The sequence below is a fragment of the Mixophyes fleayi genome, chromosome 8 (genome assembly GCF_038048845.1).
Source record: "Mixophyes fleayi isolate aMixFle1 chromosome 8, aMixFle1.hap1, whole genome shotgun sequence".
Classification (NCBI taxonomy): domain Eukaryota; kingdom Metazoa; phylum Chordata; class Amphibia; order Anura; family Limnodynastidae; genus Mixophyes; species Mixophyes fleayi.
In genome coordinates, this window is record NC_134409.1 from 7,710,392 (window position 1) to 7,728,231 (window position 17,840).

Below are 17,840 nucleotides of genomic sequence, written 5' to 3' on the forward strand. Positions count from 1 at the left end.
CTGATGGATGAAAATGTCATTACATTTTACTGTCAGTAAATTTACTGACTATTGATATTCCTGAGGAAGTCTTATAACATAAACATCGTCATTCTCCTACTTCTGCACATTGTCAGTTTTATGACAATTATGGCAACAAGTGCAGAGGAAACTGATTGTTAATCCACCATTAAGCCGCCTGTTTCTGACTTAGTTATACATGCCAAAAATAGGGTCGAAACTGCAAAGAGTATAATAATAAGTGTCTAACGTAAAACTATCCGAGCACAAAAGCACACATGTACCGGAAAGTCTCACGTTGCACGCATCGCCGTGAATTCCATGAAAACACTAGTGAGGACGTGAAAACGCCAGCAGTGGGTGATGAGAGACACCATCCGAGAGGAGGGGAACACAGTGAAAAATCTGACAAGTACATGATATAACATTCCAGAGCAAGAGCCGCTCACATGTGTTATGTTTTGGGTTTGATTGCAGAGTTTCCTTCTTTTTTTTTTCTTTTTTTTTTTTTTATAGAGAGGGGATAAAATTGATTTCATAACGAAGCATAAGTAACGTGAGACGATGAATGTTCTTTCTGAACATCACGGTGGCGTTTCTGGCACAAAGTCCCAGTTGCTTTGCGGAATGGTAAACTTTAACCCTTGATTTACTAGAGACTGGAAAGTGTCGTGTTTTGGAGTAGCATAGCTTAATATATATATATATATATATATATATATATATATATATATATATATATATACATATATATATATAAAGCAGTGAACTTTAATAATTCACAGATTATTAAAACAAAATATAGTAGTGATCATAAATTTTGCATTAGCACCCAAACACAACTAAACATTTGATGTACCCAAACTAACGTGGTGGGGATATAGAGTATCATGTACAAGTCCTTATTAAATAGTTCATCTCTACAGCACGAATTTCTAACTTGATATTTTATAATATTGTCATTATAAAAATAGCAATTATCATTGATATTAATGTGCCTAAATTATATTTTTATTGCTATATATTTAATACGCCTATTGAACATTTTTATATATATATATATATATATATATATATATATATATATACTATATATATATATATATATATATATATAGTATAGTATAGATAGATAGATAGATAGATAGATATCTTGTTCATATATAAATACATACTTACTGTATACATATTTATGCACTATATACTAATAAAAGCAGCATCTCTTGAAATCAGAAATTTAGTCCCAAATTTAGATTTAAATTTTGAGGAAACTTGAACTTGAAGACATTTTTTTTTTCCGTTTTAAAGTACAACAGTAAACTAAAAATAAATTTAGCATAAATTTTTCTGTAAGCTGCAAACCTTTTTACGCATACCCCACACTCTGCAAAACAGAAAAACAAAAATATAAAAAAAAGTAAATTGGCAAAAAGTCCAAAATTTATGATTAAAATAATTCTAGAGATGATGCATTTATTAAAATGATTTTTGCCATTAAATGCAAAAAAAATAAAAACAAATAAATGTTTTTTAATTCTAATTACATCAATAATACATGCACGTGAGAGGCAAATGCTGCATCAGGCTGAAAGTCGGGAGAGAAGGAAAAAAAAAAAAAAAAAAACTAAACATTGCATGATAGTCTCTAAGCAATTCCATCTGTCAAGCAGAAATTTTAGGCTAATAGCCTATGGCGATCTCTCTTTCTCTCTCTCCTTCTCCGCAGTCCACTACCTGCTTCTTTGTCTTATAAAATCTCCTCGTTCTACTTTTAAAAAAAAAAAAAAAAAGGCACGAAATGAAAAGGAAAACCTCACAGACTACAATCATCAGAGAGATGAAGCCCTAATTTTAAGCGCCTCACTTTGATGTTGAGCAGTGGGCTCTCATTTAAAAAAAAAAAAAACACACAACGGGGGGAGAGAGCGGAAGACATAGCTGTTAGCAGATGACTTTTCATCTCCACTTCACCTTGCCACTGGGTTTCTGAGAGATTGGTTCATTGTCAAGGAGATCTTTTTTTTTTTTTTTTTTTTTTTTTACCCATGATTCCATATGGTATGGACCGGTCTACATGTTGCCCAACATACCATTGCAAATGTTTTCTCAATTAGGTGTCTTATCTCCCGTGAGTTAGCATCAGATGAAGCTTGCTGACAGCATAATGGCAGGGAAAACTTCTGACGGCTCCATCAAATGGCAGCTTTGCTACGACATCTCGGCCAGAACTTGGTGGATGGTAAGTTGGCAGCCGGACTGCTTTTTTTTTTTTTTTCTCTTTTCTACTTTCCCTCCCTCTTCGACAAAAAAAAAAAAAATGTCCCAGACCTCACATTTATCAAATTAACATTTGAATTTTTTTTTTCTCACTCTCCAATGAATCCGCCTCACAGTTGCCCCACTTGATTTCCTCTGTGCCACTCAGTAACAAGGCACTATTGATGTCTAGCAGTGGATGCCCTATCCTGCTGTTTCATCAGAAAGAACTAAATGTTTGTACAGAGGGGGGGGGGAGAAAAAAAAACCTCAATCATGTCTTAGGCTGATCCGTCAGTCATTAGTCTGGTTTTATTTCCTTTAATATTTTTCTATACTTGTCATTTTCTGTCCCTCTGTATTGCAATTCTACTGAAAGACATTTTTTTTAAAAAAAAAAATATGGTTTGGAAAAAGATCAAGGTTTTTTTTTTAGAGATGGATTAAATTAAACCTGTGTGTTGCTAAGAAATTTTCTTTTTAAAGCTAATTATGCCTCTGGAGGTGTAGACTTTCATCACAAGTTCTCCTTAACTTTTTTTTCCACCCAGTTTGTTTACATTTGAGTAGGTTACAGTGCTATAATACGCCGGATCTATGTGTTAAAGATCTCTCATAATCTGGCTCTCCGCAGTGCTTGACTCAATTAAAAAGTTCTGCTTTAGTCCCAGGACTCGGAGCTAAGTTAACTCACATACTGTGGGCAGTCAGGCCAACTAACCTTTGACATCTTGAATGTATAAGATGTATAATCTTAAGAAGAGCCCGGACAATAAGCCATTGTGGCACAAGATACACATCTTGTTGTGGAGAAGACAGTCTTCAAATCATTGCTGTCCCTGTTAGTCGTTAGGAGTGTTGTCCGTTAGGGATTAATTCATTAGCAGTGCATTTCGGAGTTTGCCGTAATTATTATTCTTGTGGCAAGCGTGAATTCTTCCAGTGACAGAGAAAGTTTGCAGCCAAGACAATGAACGCATTATTCATCCCTAACCAGACCGTAAACTGCAGCTCGTTTCACATAGATATCAGTTAAAATAAGGGCTTGCGAGTTGGGATTCCAAAAGAAGGCTCGATCAGCTTCATTGTACCATTCTCGTCGGCTGCCTGTTTATATCTCTGTGCCATTTGTGCTGTCCTTTAAATATTTGGATTGTGGGCGATGGAGGGAGATACAGAAGATTTCCTTTTTTGCTGTTGCCTTTTTTTTGTCATGCTCAAGCGTGGCCGAAGCTTTTGTTTGCAACTTGTGTCTTCGGCGTTTAACTGGTGTCTGTCTTGTTTCTTTTAATTTGTTGAGTTGTCTTATGCCTACATGCTGGAGGTTTGACATATTGTAGATTTTACAAGCTGTTTGCTAATTTCTCGCTGTGAAACTCATTAATTATATGAACGATTCGCTGAAATGCTCTTTCTTGTCTTACCTGACCGTTCTATCCATAAGACAGACAACAAACTATTGCACTTTTTATCATCACTCCTCTGACTTTATTGCATACATTATTGTATTCCTTTTCAACTATAGTATTCTGCATTGTTGTGTTGAAATGATTATCCTACTTGTTGGGCAAGTCAACTTTGTTTATAACACCAAACAGTCAACTTCATCCCATAATCGGTCTTGCAAAATATACTTTTTCTGCTATAATATTCCCACTGGCGTGAGGCTTGAAGTGATTGATGTTTAACTGTTTTAGATGCAGAATTTTACAGTGATGGAAAATCTTTGGTAATGTTCTTGAACGAGAATAAATACCGTTCCAGTCACATATGCTGTTGTTTACATTGTAGATTTGAGGCTTCTTGCAAACTTTCCCATGGCAAATTCTCCCATAAAAAACATACATATACGATGTATGGTCAATTATACTTTATACTTCTGCAAAGGAGTTTGGCAAAATAGGTAACTTTTAAGGTTTGCACTACAGGCATGTGTTCACTGACTAAATATACTTTTTGTTTACTTTTAAATAGTTTTTTGCACACATCTGTATTTGCTATAACTTTTTCTTTTGATTTGTAAAGACAGAGATATATCTAAGTGACAACTATATTATCAAATTGTGTTCTCCCTACATAGAAGTGCAGGTGCTGTTAATCCAAATTCATTTTAGAATATTCTTTTTTTTTATGCACCCCTAAAATCTCCCACTTTATCCGACTGATGCATTGTTTAGACTAAGAATTGGTACTGTGATATGTAGATTGTGTTGTGATAGAAGTTTGTGTTTGACAGAAGTGGGTGTGAATGGTTGTTGAAGGTAAAGTAAATTTTGAATCATTTAAACAAAAAAAATTGATATCTACTATGTCATGCTTGTGAAGTACATGACAAACGTCAATCCGAGCCTGCGATTGGAGATGTGGGTGTCATCGCATTTCAGTAAGTTGACGTCATTACCGGCAGCTCAGGGGTTAAACTGTCACAAGTGGTTTGCAGGACCAGCGATATATTTTAGCCCAGTGAGTGACAAGCTAAGAGGTGGTAGCAGAAAACAGCTAAATTACACTAATTGTTTAATAAAGAGGTTCTGATAGTGTCAGTGGCAGGCTGTCAAATTGTGGCCCCCTTCCACAGAGTTATTATACTAATATGTTTTGTTTAATACTTTTTTTTATTTCCTGATGAAATCTTAGCTTCTCTTTTATCGCTTTGCTGGGCTAAAATAAAGAACCAAAAAAATCAGAGACGCAATCATTCTATACTTTATTGTTAAAAGTATAGGGGGGGGGGCATAAATATTTGCAAATTGCTAATACTGAGCGTCATTTAAATCTTTGTGTTGCTATTGTCACCTGATGTCACTCATTCTTATCTGCATAAATCGCCATTTATAAACTTTATTACTAAATAATCGCTGCCAATGCATGCTCCATAAACACACCGGGAAGTTTCATATGTAAATAAAAGCAGACGACTTTTAATAAATAACTAGAGAGGTATTTTTGCAATCCGATTTGGCTTTTATTTTCAAATTTTAAAAAAACAAATACATATTGTTTATCGCCGAAGACGATATTGTGACATGATCTGACGATAACTTGGTGGGATAGAATCTTGCTTCTATTTCCTTCTTTTCAGTGGATAATATTTAGTAACATGAGTGTTGAGAAATTATATAAACATCTCCAGTGTATTGTTATCAGTCCTTTTGTGACATAGAATACCTTCCCAAAGTCAGGGGCTCGCTGGTCTCCGGTCTACTATTAAAAACTTAGATAACTGCAGCTGTGTTATTCTTGTAAACAATCCCTTATCTGGTTCATATTAAAAAAAAGAAAAAAACTTTCACCCCCCCTCCCTCCACAGCAAAGAACAATGATGAGAATAAGCAGCGTCAGAGAGTGGTAGCGCCCAATATTTATTTACGTAAACTCACCGGACATAGGTGAATTTAGGTTTAATGTCACATCCGTTTGATGTTTCATGTTATTTCATAGATTAAATATCCAGTTTTCAAAACCATAACAGGCTTTTCTTAATATCCCTGCTAAGACACATGCCCCAAAAATAATTACTTGGAGTAAGACATAAAAAAGGAAAAAAGGACTTTCTGCAAACATCCGGTTAGGGCGAGATAAACGTTAAGTAACCAAAAGATCCGCAAACCAGCGACGAGAGAGCCCAGGAACGTACTGTGTGCTACTTGTAAATCAGTGCAGGCAACTTAACATGTACTTATTAGCAAGGAACTATCATGTGCAGGAAATGGTTGTATTTAACAAAAGTCCCTCTTTTATTTCCAAAATGTCCCAATTTTCGGTCTAACATACAGATCTCTATGAACGGCTTCTAAATTTGCGAAACTGACCCCCAAAACATTCAGAAGCTCTCACTCTGTATATTGTGAGATGTTGTAGTGGTTTGTGGTGTTTGTAGCTATGTACTGTGCACCGCGTTTTATTATAATTTATATTAGAAGATCTAGAGTTCATGCGTTGAGACTATGACTGCAAAAAAAAAAGTGTGACTTTTTTACTAGCAGTCTTAAAGAACCACTAAACGCCAAATAAAAGTTGCCTTATGTAAAAGATCTGCTAGTAAAATTAGAAATATATTTGTTCAAATGTCAGGTTCTCAGCAGAGCTGAAGACAATTAAGAGTAAGTTGTCATCATCGGGGGAAGATTTTTTGCTATGCACACATATTCCTGTCTTTAAGTGTATTGAAATACACTGCGGAGAACCTCTCTAGAGGTCATTTATGATTTGCAGAAGTAGGAAACTGCAGTAAAGATGCTCATTTTTTCTACTTATGCTTTGCTGGAATACACATGGATCTGTGGGTTAGGATGACATAAGATTACACCAACCAATGAGAGGAGCTGGGCAAATCGAAGGCGTTCCTTGGTTAGGTAAATTAGGTGTATAAGAGTGACTAGGGTGGCACTGGAGTGCAAGAATGAGATTTAATTTTGCAGGTCGGAATTATTTAAATAATATTTTCTGCTACCGTAGAGATGCATATACTGATAATGTGATGTAATGTGCATCTTCCATTTGCACTTCTGCGGGGAAGTGAATTTATAGGTGCACTATGGTCAATGTAATAAAATCCTTCAAAATCAAAAAAAGTTCTGAGTAATGAAGACAATTCTGATGTCCCCTCACTCTAATGATTCATACAAGTTATAACTGAGGCTAAATCAAGTAGCGATGGGGAGAAACTGAAATGAATGAAGGCTGTTCGTAGGTTGGACTCTTTCGCTGTTCCCGCCATGCGCTTTTCAGGTGTATCTGACAATGCAAAACTAGGTGTAAATTGCTTACACAATGGAATCTGGAAAGCCCATGAGATGTGAGGTCACCTTGACCTACGCCATCCACTAGGTACACCTGCACACGTAGGGCCGGATTTAGAGTTACGAGCAAATCCAGAATATGAAGGTGGAACTTTGCACTCAGACAAACCATGTTGCAAATGCAATTTGTTTCTGCATGCAGGAAAATACCAGCTGCTTTTGCATGTAGAACACACATACTGGGCAGCCAATTTGGAAGCCCCCTCCCCTCCCAACTCTAAATCTATCCACACATTTTAAATTTACTCCCCCTGCAGCGCAACATAGCTTTAACAAGGCCCAAGATTGCACATCCAAGCTGGATTTACTATGACCAATAAATGAGGCCCACGTTAGCAAGCCGCTTTGTAGACACATATTGTCTATCTAACTGACTTCATACAGCCCTGCATGCTTGCTGGTGGTCAGTCCCTTATCCAGGAGTGGGCAACCTGAGAAACGCCAGCTCTTGTGGAACTACAAGTGACACCTTGACAGCTTTTGGCTGAGACCTGACCGAACACACGTTGCCTAATCTTGCTCTAACCCTTCTCCAGGGGCTGACAACTTTTCTCTTGGTGGGAAAGTCCACCCAAGTGGCCCAGTGCATGCCGCCAGAAGGGGCGTAGCCAGGCGCACAAGCGTTTGGAGCGCCCGATGCAAAGCAGCGTGAAGCAGGACGTAGCTCCCAACCCTCCAGTACAGACATCCAAAATCTCTACTGACCCTCCACATTGTGGACAGTTGGGAGGATTTTAAAATAATGCTTGTAGCTGTTTAACGTTAGTTTAGCAGTGTCTGTGTCTGCATTTGTAGCGTTGTGGTGACACGTGTGACATACATGCATACACGCAACTACAAACATTAATCTGATATTCCAGCATCATTAAATACTTGTATGGGTTGCCCGATTAAGGACAGTCTGATGGGCTTGGTTCCATAGTTCAGTTTGGGGAGGCTCATTAGGACAGGACCTATGACCCACATACACAGGGGGACACACATCCAAAGAGGGAGACGCACACGCATGCATGTATGCACACACACACACACATACACACACATACACATGTGTTTCCCTTATAGCCCCCACCTTTAACTCTGCACTGTAGCAGCGCCACCCCTCCTTTGTCACATGGAGCCTGCAGGACTCCACTTGCCTGTGTAGTCCGACCCCTCTGCTCAGACTCCAACCCCTCCAGCTCCTCTACAGGTCAGTGCAGCTCCGCAGCTGGAAACCAATAGTGACTGAGTCAGCCTGTGATAGGAGCCTCCTGCCCAATGGGCAGCCTGCACCTGCAATAAACAGTCCCATTTATTGTATATAGAAAACCTGGATATATATATATTTATATATAGTGGGTGCCTCAAAGACCCAAAGGCTAAATATAGCATTAATGGCACTATAATGGAAACTACTGAGGAGGAAAGGGATCTAGGAGTCACTATTTCAGGTGACATAAAGGCCGGTAAGTAATGTAACAAAGCAATGAGGAAGGTAAGTCAGATGCTTGGTTACATAGGGAGAGGAATCAGTAGCAGAAAGAAAGAAGTAATAATACCACTGTATAGGTCATTGGTACGGCCTCATCTAGTTCAGTTCTGGAGGCCATATCTCCAGAAGGATATAAATACATTACAGACTGTACAAAGATGGGCAAATAAAATGGTGCATGGTCTACAGCACAAAACTTACCCGGAAAGACTAAAATATCTTAATCTGTATAGTTTGGAGCAGAGAAGGGAACGGGGGACATGATAGAAACTTTCATATATATCAAGGGTTATAACAAGGTGCAGGACTGGAGAAGGTGACAAGGTCACAGACCTTAGAGGTAAACATGCAAAAGTGCAAATGTACTATAACCAATAGCAGCCACCAGACATTTGCTTTCTTTATTCTTCCTTTTCTAACACTGCAACAAGGAGCAAGATGCAATATTTATATATCAGTCCAACTTCACAAACTCTGTTAATGCTGGGGCATCCGAAGTCTAAATTGTAGGAAATTATCCTTTCCAAATAATAGGTTTCCGAAGGAAAAAAATAGGACTGTCCGTGGAAAGACCATACCTCCCAACTGTTCCGATTTAGGTTGGACAGTCTCGATTTGAGGGATCTCTCCCACCATCCCGATTGGGACAGATTTGTCCCGTGGGCGGTAAATTTGTGGGGTACGTCTCGTACACTGCTGTTCTGTGCACAGCAATGAATGGTGTTTGGAGGGGAGGAGGGGTAGCCTATCACTTTAAAAGCACTTGACACGCCTCCTGGGGTGTGGCCAGAACCCCACTATAATGTGACCACGCCCACATCATGCCTCAGCCACACCTCATTACGATGTAAATTTTGGGAGGTATGGTAAGACACATTCCTGACGCTTCATCATGTGCTATCATACAGAAACAATTATCTATTGTATTAAAAACATAAACTCATCAATTACTGGCACAGGTGCAACCATCTAACACCAATTTTTGCTCTTTTCTCATATTTTTATTTAAAACACACTTGTCACCTACACACAAATTCTCATTAAACATATATCTGAACACATAATTAAACATATGGTACATTTACGACATGTTACAGCTCAAGTTTCTTTTATAGCCACCGCTTTACATGTACTAAGTTGTTCATCTTCTGAGGAGCGATGAATATTCATGAGTATTAATGAGAAAGTGAACCGCCCAAGTACTGTCAGGAGGAGCATGATCAGTGTGCGCCTCAGACACATCCTGTGACATCATCCAGCTGCCAGCTTTCAGCACATTGGCTCTGAGTGATCACATGACATCAATGTCATAGGAGCTTCTCCCCACACAAAGAGAGAAGGGCGCAGATTTAGCTGAATTTTTTCAATAATACTAAGTGTACTACAAGCTATATTGCAATTATGCTTTCACTCAGTGTGTCCTATTAATGTTAGATTGTATAAAGCAGCATGACACTCAGGGGCAGATTTACTAAAACTTCTAAAACTGAAAAGTGGAGGCGTTGCCCAGAGCAGCCAATCAGATTCTAGCTATCATTTTCTACAATTTACCAGATAAATGATAGATAGAATCTGACTGGTTGCTACGGGCCACTAATCGGGGGCGGATCTAGACAATTTTATAGGGGGCTGGGGGTATTTAGCATAGCCCTGCCCCTCTTTCAATAGCTTACTCTCAATCTATAGCTGCACAAAGGTAACAGATTATCTTAAGATTCTTCTTTTTTAATTTTTTTAAAAGGCCAGTGAAATTTGTAATGTGAATGAGAAACACTATAACCTTAACCTTGCCGAATAGCAAACACTTTCTTCTCCATCGTCGCAGAGTCAGTGCAGATACAGCTATAGTATTGTCAGTATGAACTAACTTGGATATCAGTGGTTGATTTTAAACCTGCATTGACTGTATGGTAGACAGGGAACTCTCAGTGATGAACTCTGTCTTCCGAGAACCGTAACTTGAAGTGTCATCCCTTGAAATGTGAGTATAGTATATACACCGCCAGCCCCTGTAAGTGAGTCTCTAAGGAGCACTCAGTAGTGTGGGTCTTGGTTGGATTACTGACTCCACTCGACTCTCCTACTGCTCACTGTGTAGCTGCTCCTCCGCTCTCCTGGGTCTTCCTGCTACTTCAGGGACACTGGTTATCCTCCGGCAATCACCAGCACCACTCTCAGACCTTGTACTTGGCACTCACAACACCGACTGTCCCTTAGGTCTCATTCTGCTGTCCTGCTCTCTCCTCCTGTTCTTTTTGCTGGGCAAACACATGGAATGACTCACTTTCTCTCTCTCTCTCTCTCTCTCTCTCTCTCATTCGCTCTCTCTCTCTCTTTCTCTCTCTAGTTTTCTCTTGTTCTCTCTATCTGTGGTAGTGGCATTGCATATCACCGTATACACCCCACTTCCACCATGGCTCCAACTTGTTTTTATGACACATCCCACAGATGCTCGATCAAATGAGATTTGGGGAATTTGGAGGCCAAGTAAACACCTTGAACTCTCTGGCCAGTTCCTCAAACCATTCCTGAACAGTTTCTGCAGTGTGGCAGGGGGCATTATCCTGCTGAAAGAGGCCTCTGCCATTAGGGAATACTGTTGCCACGAAGGGTGTACGTGGTCTGCAACAATGTTTGGGTAGGTGGCACGTGTCAAAGTAACATCCACATGAATGCCAGGACCCAAGGTTTCCCAGCAGTACATTGCCCAGAGGATCACACAGCCTCCGCCGGCTGCCTTCTTCCCATAGTGCATCCTGGTGCCATCTCTTCCCCAGGTCAACGATGCACACGCACCCGGCCGTGCGCATGATGTAAAAAAAAAACGTGATTCATCAGACCAGGCCACCTTCGTCCATTGCTCCATGGTCCAGTTCTGTTGCCCATCGTGGCCACTTTCGGCAGTGGAAATGGGTCAACATGGGCACTCTGACCTATCTGTGGCTACGCAGCCCCATATGCAGCAAGCTGCGATGCTCTGTGTGTTCTGACAGCCTTCGTTCCCCACGCACATCAATGAGCCTTGGGCACCCATGACCCTGTTGCCGGTTCACCGGTTGTCTTTCCTTTGACCATGTTTGGCAGGTACTAACCGCTGCATACCGGGAACACTCTACAAGACCGGCTGTTTTGGAGATGCTCTGACCCAGTCATATAGCCATCACAATTTGGCCCTTGTCAAAGTCGCTCAGATCCTTACACTTGTCCATTTTTCCTGCTTCTAACACATCAAATTCAAGAATTGACTCTTCACTTGTTGCCTAATATATCTCATCCCTTGACAGGTGCCATTGTAACCAGATAATCAATTTTAATTACTTCACTTGTAAACTTTCTAATATTGTGGCTGATCAGTGTATATAAATGTATGTATATATATATATATATATATATATATATATATATATATATATATATATATATACTCACACGTAAGGCTAATAAAGTGCAAATGTGCTGTACCCAATAGCAACCACACAGACATAGTTTGCTTTTTATGGCTCATTTACTAGCATTGCAACAAGGAGCAAGATTTTCATTAAGCGATAGCGGCTAACCAGCAGGTTTTTCAGTTTTCAGCTAATAAAAGCAGTTGTCTGATTGGTTGCTTTGGTTCAGTGTAATGGAGTACATAAACGTACTGTTAATTGATGGTCCTTACTGTCTAACTTGCACTAAACAGAGCAAAGCTGGTCCCTGCTTGGCTGTCACAATCTACTGCACATTTGCACTTTGTTAATAAATAACCCCCAAGAATATTTATCTGTAAGGAAACTTTTTCCTCCACATGAATCATTTTGAAAAGTTAAAAAAAAAATGTATCACATCCTATTATTCATTTCCCACAGCAAAACCTCCTTTCACCTGTCCCAAATATGGAACAGAGTGTGTTTCTAATTTAAAGGCATCAGTCAGAGCCTGATTATAGGACAGGAAATTAGAGGATTAAACTGTCTGGTTAAACTTCCTCCAGTTATCAGAATTCCGTCAGTTACATTGGATTAGAAACTCCACAAATCTACTGCTTGAAACTTTCTCTTATGCCGTTCGCTCCATACCATGTAACGTAGAACTCACATATGATGCAGAAAAGGGGGGAAAGGTCATAGATTAAATAACACAGAAATCATTATGTCTTTCAATAATGTCATCATGTTCTGGATGAGAAATGTGAAGATGTTTTTCGAACCTGACCTTGTTTTTGTCTTTGAGTATGATTCTGCACCCCCAATAACCAACACACGTTAAATAATTAATCATTTAATTAAATACATGAATGAAATATTGTAGAGTCCTGAAAACTCCATGTGCACAAAATTTGATGGCTAGCTTAGTGGGTTAGTTCTAATGCCTAATGAAATGATTATTGTGCATTTGTGGTGCCCCCGGATAAAGCTGTTGGTTCATAAACCTTTATGATCTCGTATATTACAAACCAAATCAGTGTTAGTGCTCAGACACCCTTAAGAAACGATAAGGAGGGTCTCGACAATGTTGTCCGTCTTCCAGTGGCCCCCACCTTCGGGCCCCATAGCATCGGCTGTGGATGCGTCACTATGGAATTTACAGAGTTAATCTTGAGAAATAAACGGAACATAGGATCTTATTATATAGGTGAAACACAGAAAAAGTCCCAACATTGGGTTTAGTTTGACTTCTTTATTGCAGAACAACAGTTCCTGAAGATAGCTATCAAAAATGTAAAATATAAGATTAGTTGCACAATTTAAAGTTTTCTCACCATCAGAATAATTAAAAAATCCCCAATAAAGCAAAGTTTAGCACCAAACTCCCACTATATAGGATGTTGTTAAGGAAGCGCAGTCAATGCACAGCGCAGAATGCCTTTCGTTTTGTAGCGGTGTATCTAGATGGTCCGCCCAACGCACATCAAGTGCACAACTGCTGACCATTTTAAAATCACCTCCCTCATTAAATGAATTTCACACATTTCCCCCAAAGTATGCTATGGGATGTGGTGGTGACGCTTTTCACCCCTGCAGACATTGGTACGCTCCTCCGTGACGGTCTGTCTGCGCAGATTCTTTGCACAACATTCTATGACTGTTCGGAGTGAGGATGTCGGCAAAACTGAAATAAATGCCATTTCTAAGTCCTCACATTTGGATCACCCCCTTTGAAATTGTCCTAAAATACTGCTTGTTGGACCCTCTTTAATGTATTAAACAACTCAGGACCGTAGGGGAGCATGCGGGCAATTTATACAGGCACGGATTTATCCGTTTTCATTACATGGGTTTCCCTGTGCGTATAGTTGTCATTAAATGTTGCAATATGCGCAGTTTCCAACTCTCGAATATCTTGCACTGTAAAATTAAATAAATGTTTTGGAGAAGCACAGACGTTATGGCGGATAGCCGGCATATGGTGCACAGATAAAAAATACTGCTGCGACTGTGTTGCTGCGCTAACGAGGTAAATGACATCACAAAGCAGGAAGAAAGCGGTTTTGTGCTGTGTTCTAACCTCTAGAATGTCGGGTCTCATGGGCAAGGTCTTCTCTATCCATGTTGGTGTTATGTCTAATTGTATTCATGTTTCTGTTATTATGAATATTTTATTCATATATGTCATAACTGTGCGATGATTGTGCTGCGCTACGGAATCTGTGGATCTCTATAAATAAACGCTGATGACGATGACCCGTCACGTTTTCCCCTATTAGTGAATGACCCCCAATGTACGAGAATGATGTGCGAGGGGACACAATGTAACACTACAGGTCACATGGTCTCAGTTGTGCGGTTCTGCACTGTGAAACCACTTTCTGTCTGTATCCCTAAGCCTCAAGCTTCAGATCCGCAGCCACGTGGTCAGACGCTCGTTATCTGAACTTTCAAACGTGCCATCTGAAAACTGTTCCGGGACCTCTGTGAAATTGCTTAATGGGCTCGTGCCCGTGCCCACCATAGAGGTGTCCGCAGTACAAAACCACTGTAACATGTGGTAACTGCAGCAGTAACGTGCGCATGAAATGGAAATGTCTATCCCAATTATGTCAATGAGCTGGTCCATCTGGAATGAGCTTAACCCTTCCTGGAGTAGAAAAACCAGCAATCACTTGTTGGCACAGACAATACAAGACCTCGAGGCTAAGATAGGAGTCGTATCAACCATACAAGGAGTGCAATATATATATGGCATAGGCAGATGGTCCGTCCTTACATGGATATACACAGATGACATATAGAGACATGTGTGTTTCATGTACTATGTTGTGTACACTCTGCACATGATTTTCACAACGCTTCTACACTAGTTCTATTTATCTATGGGCATGTGTAAGAAAATGCTAAATTGACTTTCATTTATTGGCTTGTACATGTCCTTCCATATCTTTTACTAACTATATCTCTTGAGCTTCTTAAGGCGTCATTTTTTAGGTCAGTATATGTTGCTTGTGTAAGAGAACATATCTTTGTGTACTTATGTGGACAATACATTAAACATACTGTCTGTGATTGCTAATAACGCATTGTGTGCACTCGTTGCCAAGTTTGCATTGCATTAAACATACAGCGTTCGTCATCAGGGCTGGTGCGTGAGTTGGGGGCATCCTAGGTGCTCCCCCCTGTGTCACCACCCCATGTCTCCCAAGTATGGGGGGGGGCAGCTTCTATTGTTGGGAGTGTGTGGCTGGGCTGTGACTTCACACCCCAAATTTTTTTGCGGAAAAGTGTATCCAGGGATACGACCGTTAATTCAAGTGAAGGATAGTAGTGGATATAGGGTGAAAATAGGACGGCAATATTGGGTCTGGGGGGATTTTCACAATTGAAACAGATTGGAGGTTGCTTACTCTGGATCAATTTCAAATATAAGTGCAGGATCGCAGGAGATCCAAAATAGGTTGAACTTGATGGACTGGTGTCTGTTTTCAACCTCATCATCATCGTCATCACCATTTATTTATATGACCTCATCAACTATGTTACTATGAAACATAAGGTGACATCACGGGAACAGTCAGCGGTTTCTAGCACCTTGAATCTCAGCTACTTAGTTTCTGCACATTTCGCTGGTCAGACACAACATTCTATACAACCTCCAGGGAGTCTGCGACGACTCAATAGGAGACGTCAACTTGCAGCCGGCTGGGACTCCACAAACATGGGAGAGACAGAGACAAGGATGTTGTGGTTGAAAATGTTTTATTATTCATCTTATTTTGTGAATAAAAACTGACTTCTGCTTGTGTTCATTTATAGAGAGTGACTAATCTCATTCTCATCCTGCAGACTCCCAGCCTGTCCACTAATGGAACAATCTAGTTGTTTCCTTATAAGATGCCAAGTGTAGGGGTGACAAAGGAGCAGGTATTGTGGGAGCCATTAAATGATACATTTCAATAATATCATCTCTGCTGTGGCTATAATACACTTTCAGACTATATAATATACAACTACTGTATTACGGGGTACTTGATGATCACTAACTAGCAGTTTCAGACACCCGTAAGTCCTCCAAGAGGGTACACATTGGACCAGTGGTTTTCTCGGGTAAAGTGAGAACCTTGTTTCGGATGGTGGAGCAATTTGGGGAGACAGGGACAAGAATCGCACCTCTCTTCTCAGCCGTCAGAGTACTCCACCCTCCACACACTTTCCTCCAATTTTAAATTCTCAAACTTCCCAAAATGTGGAAAGAGAGAATTGGGATAAAATATTCCTTGCTTCTTATACTCCTAAGCAACTATTTAACAAACCTGGCCCCTATTCCTCTGGACATGGCTCCATCCGATGGACCGTGCCAATTTGCAGTCTGAGAATCGGAGCTGAACTATTAAAGATGAAACTCTTGGAAAGTATAGGAATAAATGCTGGATGAGGCACAATTATATTGTACTCATCCTGCAGGTGTTGTATAAGGAAGTAGAGGAGGCAGAATACTGCTTTTCCTTTATTCCCTTATCTCTCGCCAGTCGCCGGTACAATCCTCATAAGTCAGACTGTTCCATGCAGTATACCCTAAGAAGCAATCAGCACTTAGCTCTGTGTGACCTTCTGAAAGTAGACTAATACTAATAAAAGCAAGTTTCTGCAGGTCTGCATCATCATCGCTATTTATTTATATAGCGCTACCAATTCCGCAGCGCTGTACAGAGAACTCACATCAGTCCCTACCCCGTTGGGGCTTACAGTATAAATTCCCTAATATACACACACACACACACAGACTAGGGTCAATTTGTTAGCAGCCAATTAACCTACCAGTATGGTTTTAGAGTGTGGGAGGAAACCGGAGCACCCGGAGGAAACCCACGCAAACACGGGGAGAACATACAAACTCCACACAGATAAGGCCATGGTCAGGAATTGAACTCATGACCCCAGTGCTGTAAGGCAGAAGTGCTAACCACTGAGCCACTGTGTAGCCATGCATGAGACACATTTGCGCACACACAACTTTATTATACTCAGCAAACGTTCATAGAACGCACGTTCCCACGCCCCAGCCCACCCGGACAGGCGCAGGCGGGTGTAAGTGCAAGAATTACGCAAGCCTGCATCGGAGCATAGACGTGCGCCCACTGTCTGGGAGTCTGCAGAGCGCAATCACGTAAGATACACTACACAAATTGGCTACTTTGTATCAGCCCCATTATCGATGGGTCTCCTTTCATCAGTTTGTCTGATTTTTGAACATTTAAGTAACCAATTGCCTTTATCTGTGGAATGTCGCACAGGTGGGCTGAAAAAGTGACACAACTTAACACAGTGGCACAATGTGACACAGAACATTCCATTCTAGAAGTTAAAGTACTTCCTGTCTTGGAGATTAGTGAATCCAGAAGTAAGCACTAAACCAGGTCTCCAATCAGGGTTAGGGATACAAATATCTAATAGATTATCTTGTATACAAATATTCAGGGAGGTCACCGATGTTTTTCAGTCCTCGTCTGAGGGAGCAGGGTCAGGACAAGGTATAGGCAGAAGAGACAGCTGCTATGGGTGCAACATACAAGAATAAAGCAGGACCAGCAATGAAAAAAATTGTTTTTGTTCTGCTACAGAGAAGGAAGAGGAAAACTGCTTTTAGTGCCAAGTCTGCCTTTATCTCCAGGAGCTTTCATAATAAAACTAAGGGGAAGTCAGGGTAAGGGCCAAAAACCGAGGCCGAAATAAATTACGGTAACTCAACATCCCAAATACATTAGCTTCCTTGTGACCCTTCCTATAGCTCCTGTATGTTCATTCGATTTCATCCTCTCATGTCCCGCGTCTACCGCCTGACACATGCACAAACATATTCATCTTGGGGAAGTATGTTTTCAATTATCCGTTAAT

At 40.3% G+C, this 17,840-nt stretch overlaps 1 protein-coding gene across 2 annotated transcripts in view; it reads left to right on the forward strand.

The window, feature by feature from the left end:
- The first annotated feature begins 2,125 nt into the window (after positions 1–2,125).
- Positions 2,126–17,840, forward strand: part of NFIA (nuclear factor I A) — a 369,222-nt gene continuing 353,507 nt past the window's right edge. For both annotated transcript variants that reach the window (XM_075181768.1, XM_075181780.1), the window contains exon 1: positions 2,126–2,239. In XM_075181768.1, the coding sequence (XP_075037869.1) occupies positions 2,144–2,239 (96 nt within the window). In that variant the 5' untranslated portion in view covers positions 2,126–2,143. The remainder of the gene's footprint in view (positions 2,240–17,840) is intronic.